General features: G+C 35.6%; 1 protein-coding gene across 1 annotated transcript; it reads left to right on the top strand.

The window, feature by feature from the left end:
- Window positions 1–262: 262 nt before the first annotated feature.
- LOC103522336 (serine/threonine-protein phosphatase 2A activator-like) lies at window positions 263–3,814 on the top strand. Its single transcript, XM_008487439.3, is given in 7 exon segments — window positions 263–427; window positions 1,244–1,353; window positions 1,671–1,874; window positions 2,325–2,542; window positions 2,931–3,159; window positions 3,531–3,662; window positions 3,665–3,814. Coding segments are annotated over 7 exon segments (1,083 nt in total). The 5' UTR covers window positions 263–387.
- Window positions 3,815–5,493: the final 1,679 nt, after the last annotated feature.

Here is a 5,493-nt window from a genome sequence, read left to right as displayed (position 1 = left end):
GTTAAAGTCATATTCATGCAAGGAGTTTAAAAGAAGGAGCTTACTTCTAAACTCCTTGTATTCATGCAGTTTTCATTGATTATTTTATCTTGGAATGTCTTGGATATAAAAATAGAAAAATGGGGAAAAAGTTCAAACGATTTGGCAACATTGTTTTTATTGGTGGCTACCTTCACATAGATCTATAGTACACTTCCTCAACACTAGAGCACGTTGTGTTAAGTACCAAATACTAGCGGGAGATTTTGAATTAAAATTTTTTCCAAATTGAAATTTTCCTATCGAGGTTTGGGGTGCACTCAATTTTCCTGGAAATTCTGTTTTGAAGTCCATTATTGTGCATCGAAAAAAGATCCCAAAAGTCATCAACAGTAGCAGGCTTTCACAATGAGTTTCCCAGGTCCTGGACACAGGAGATTAGACTTGGGTGAGTTATGTACAAAATTGGTATACCACTTCATTACTTACCAACAGTACTTTACAATAGATACATGGGGCTAAGTTGTTAAGGCATAGCTTAGCCCTGTGGGAACTAAGGTTGGAGTGCCCCATTCAAGCCATGTCTGCATGAGACAGTGTACTTGACTACCTAATGGAGGAGTTGCAATTGGGAAAATATTATTAATAAAAGGTCAATTCCTATGTAAAAAGTTGTAAAAAAACCAAATCTGAGATCAAAACTCTTAAGGAACTTTAAAAGGTCGAAAATTTAATTTTTAATTGCCATTCTAATGAAAAAGAAAATTCACCTCAAAATACACAGAAACCCTTGTGCACAAACAAATGAAGTGAGAGTCATGAATTATGATGTCATTGCCTACGGGAGCGTATGCTGTGACGTCAAAATTTACCGGTATTTTTTAAATTAATTTATCTCGGTATCTAGAAGTCGTAGAAGAAAAAGAAAAATTCAGTTGGTCCTCATTTTTCCTGCTCTATCACCCAAGTAAGTGCAACTGATCTATTAAACTTACTTTATCATGGACACTCATTGCTATATTGATAGCCCAGAAGAGATTAGGGAGACACTAAAAAAGACAAAGAACATGTGAAGACCAGAAGGTTATGAAAAGTACCTAAGCATTAACTGATAGGTTTTACAATTAAAAAACCAATCTGTATTTTTTTTTTTTTTTTAAAAATTTTCTAATTTTTGAATACCTACTTTGTTCATAATATTTGTATCTTGGACTCCATAAAGTGTTGATAATTTTTAACAACAAGAACATTTTTCCAATTTCAGCATTCAGTTCTAAAAACGCGGTGGGTCCTGATCATGTGTATGCAATACCTAAAAGACAAGTTTTGAAGGACAGTGATATGAAACAATGGGAAAACTCAGAAGCTTATCATGTAAGTAGGCATCATATACACCTGTATGTCTTCCAAAAAATATTAACTTATTTCTCATGCCTAGACAATAAGAAATATTCATAGAGATTCTGAGTAATTTAAATTAATGTTTGCTTGCTTTCCATGTCTGGATCATCTAAATGCCAATCAAATGATATTGAAAAAAAAAAAAAAAAACATTGGGAAAAAATCAATGTTAAGGGTGAAGGAAGAAGAAGAAAACAAAATGTTGTGTATGAAAATCACCAAAGGTTTACTACAATGTACCTACCTAATTGATTTTTGTGCTTAATTATGTCTGTATCCTACCTTCCTAGGAATACCAAGGATTTATTTTATCAATGAATGAAGCTGTGCGAGGCAAAGCTATAGACACCAGGCTGGAACCATCCAATAATGTAATGAGTGTATTTCAAATGCTAGAACACTTCAATAAACTTATTGACGAGACTCCACCAATTGATCAGCCACAGAGGTTTGGAAACAAAGCATTTGCACAGTGGTTGAACAAGATAGGTGAAGTAAGTATGACTGACTATGCTTGCCAGTGTTTTGTTCGAATACCAACAGAAGCATATACCTACATCCTCATATGTTCAAGTGATAATTTAACCACTGAATAGGGCTCCAGGGTTAGGCTGTCTGGCTGTGGGACATATGGAGCTGACCTGTGAACCCCTACTTAATCAGGCCAGCTAGCTGACAAAAGAAGATGTACCTACATGGATAAAAAAAAAGCCCAAATCCTTATGTTTGGTTGCACATCTAAAATTATGTTATTCAGGACAAATCACCTAAACCTGACTGAAGTCCATCACACCCCAGCATCAGCTAAACATTTACAACAATCAAGAGTTATGGTGGTAGATAATAGCATAGTACTTGAGGGATTACTGTCACGTATTGGTAATTTAAATTAGTAAAGGTCCATGAGTCTATGTGTATTAATAGCATATTTTTATTGTGTCCAGTGTGTTGAAACTGAACTACAGAAAGCTCTACCAGAGAAATTCCATGCTGCCATCCCCGAGATCAGTGTTTATTTGAAGGAATCATTTGGCAATAGCACCAGGATAGACTACGGCACAGGACATGAGATGGCGTTCTGTATGTTTCTTCTGTGCTTGTTCCGAATTGGTGCCTTTAGTATGAACGATAGGGTTGCTGTGGTTAACAGGATCTTTGTCAGGTGAGAGTTTACAATATAGCAAAATAAAAGAAATGGAAAATGTCTCCCACTTGCCTTATTTAATTTTTATTCATTCTGCTACTTCCTGGTGATTGGATTTATTGTAGCCATAAAAAGTGAATTGGGCAGCATCATATTGCTGCTCTAAAATTTAAGGGTAGTACTAAAGTTGGAAACATCCTATTCCTCCTATTTCCATTTTCATTTATTTACTGTGACTGGAACATGACTGACCTGCACTATGCTTAGTGGAATTGGTCTTTAGTAGAGCTTAACCCCTAATTCCAATTTTTTTCTCCCTCTTTTCCTTTTAGGCGCTTTAACTATGTGTTAAAACATGTTGTTCACGCCGGTCCTCCGGTCTAATTGTTGATCTCATGTATTTCAGATATTTAGACCTAGTTCGTCGACTCCAATGTGAATACAGAATGGAACCGGCCGGTAGTCACGGCGTTTGGAGTTTGGACGACTATCAGTTTGTACCTTTCATTTGGGGAAGCTCGCAATTGTTTGGTAACAAAGATGAGATCGAACCCAACATGTTCCTGCTCGAGAGGACAGTACTCGACCACCGTGATAAATATATGTTTCTAGCGTGCATTCAGTACATTATGAAGGTAAGAGAGAGACATACTACGGGATGGGCATGCTACGACACAGATCACATGCGTCTGATGTAGCAGTTGTTTCATTGCTACGAAATAAAATCGGAGCGAGGGGCGGTGAAACAGTCATCTTTTTTTTTTTTTTTTTTTTTGAGGGTTTTCTTTTTTTCCCCCAAGGGGTTTTTTCGATGTCACTGTATAGCTACGAATGTTGTCAGTAACGAGATTAACAGAGGTTGATTCTCAATACAACGTAATCTCCCATACAAAGGGAAGAATCCTGTCTTCCTTTTCTCTTCGATTTCGGGACGATAAAACCTTAGCAGTTACTGTTCCCTCTATCAAACCTCTTTCCAAAAAACTCATGATCTTAATATTTCCAGGTAAAGACCGGTCACTTTTCCGAGCACTCAAATCAGCTGTGGAACATCAGTGCCCTTCCGTCCTGGTCCAAAATCAACCAAGGGCTCCTCAAAATGTACAAGGGAGAGGTTTTGGCCAAGTTCCCCGTCATTTCAACACGTCCCTGTTTGGATCCCTGATCAAATTTGAGCCCCTCCAGCATGACATTAGAACCCCTGTTATGACCGCGCGGACCTTTACCACCCAAGTTTACCTCTGGAATTCACTAAGCCTCTGTGTGATGGAGAGACGTAACCAGTGCTAATACCTCTAGTCAATCTAATTGAGGTTAGATTTGTGTCTTTATGTTGAACATTGTCTTTTTACACTGTTTGGTGTTGATTATTACAACGTGACGTGTTATTTCAGTGCTATACTCGAAAATAATATGATCACATTTGAAAATCTATATATACACCAAAGAAAAAACTCAAGTTTTTGTTATTAACAATTTTCTAAAACTTTCTATTATATAATATTTATTTTCTAAAAAGGTAAAATATTGCCATCTTTGTGTTTGACTAGTATTAAAATGGAAATGTGACTAGAGAAATTAAAAGAAAAGTGCCTGAACTACAAGCTATTTGAGATAAGGCACTTTGATTCTTACGTAGGCACTTTAGTCAACTGAATCAATAGTGGAAAAAGCTTCTTAAATAAGGCCAAAAAACTCCTTACTTCTAACATAATTTTAAGAATAAATTACCATGTTAATTGTAATTCTATTTTTGATTTGATCTAAATCCCTTTAAGAATGGGCTTTTCATTTCCCCCACCGTTCTTGGATTTTACTTGGTCGGTTTTCTGTTGCTGTAGTAAGGTCCGCGCCTTCTGAGCTGTATTGGAAACTATCTGAGTAAGCTCGTCATTTAGCCTGTGGAGAAAGTAGATGAAATCCGGGGCGTTAGGTGGTAAAACAAAACTATAGACAGTATTAAAACAAACTCGTTAATGGGTTAAAATCACGTCCCTAATAGGTACCTTCTAATATGACCACTTTGAGATTCAAACTTATTTCAATACTTTAATGAGTTTTAATAATTACTCAATGATTTACCATTTTCTCAAACATGGGGTTTCAAGATATTGTTACTGTAGGTAGGAATTTCAATTTGTGTTAAGGTCTTATTCGAGCTTAACAATTAGTCAAAATGTTCCCGATAATTTACCACAATAATTTTTATGACGGCTAGACATAGGACATGGACCTCGAACCACCAACCTCTAGGATCCGAAATCTACTGCGCTTCACACTACATCCCTGAGTTTTGATATTGGTACTACGTATGGTTACTGTACACTATTAACTATTATATATATCTGTAATGCAACAAGGTACATAATTAATTACTTTTTTTTTCTTCTTTTAGATAGATTCTATATTAATTGCGATTCATGAGAAATTCAATATGAATCTGTACAAACTTCACATATATCTATGATACTATTCTTAATGAATTACCTATTCAGTTCCTTGTATTCATCTGCTTGTGTCATGCTTATGTACTCATATTTGAATTGTTACAGTATATTATGATACATCGCAATGTTCTCTATGTCATATGTACAATAGAAATCATTACTTCTTAATTATAGTAATAACAAGAAATTCAATTAATTATCTCACTGTCATATCCTTTTTCTGCATTCAAGAATATGTAGGTAGATTACATAGTGTACAGACTAGACAAATAAATCAATACAATATCAAACTCAATGTACATGTAAGTGATGTAGGGCCTGACAAGTTTTCATTTCAGTTATTTAGTCAGGTTATTCAATTTTCCAGAAGTCCAAATGTCTCAATGTCTAAGTAATAAAATTATTGTAGAGTAAAATTAACTGAGAAGCTTTATATGACCTAATTGTTAAGCAGTCGACGATAGACCTGTGAACACAATTGAAATTCCCAGTACGCTACAGTAACGGTATAACTTGAAAACG

This window comes from Diaphorina citri, unplaced genomic scaffold, assembly GCF_000475195.1.
Source record: "Diaphorina citri unplaced genomic scaffold, Diaci psyllid genome assembly version 1.1 scaffold7988, whole genome shotgun sequence".
Lineage (NCBI taxonomy): Eukaryota > Metazoa > Arthropoda > Insecta > Hemiptera > Psyllidae > Diaphorina > Diaphorina citri.
The sequence above is the reverse complement of the archived record's forward strand: the minus strand, read 5'-3'. Positions and strand labels throughout refer to the sequence as shown.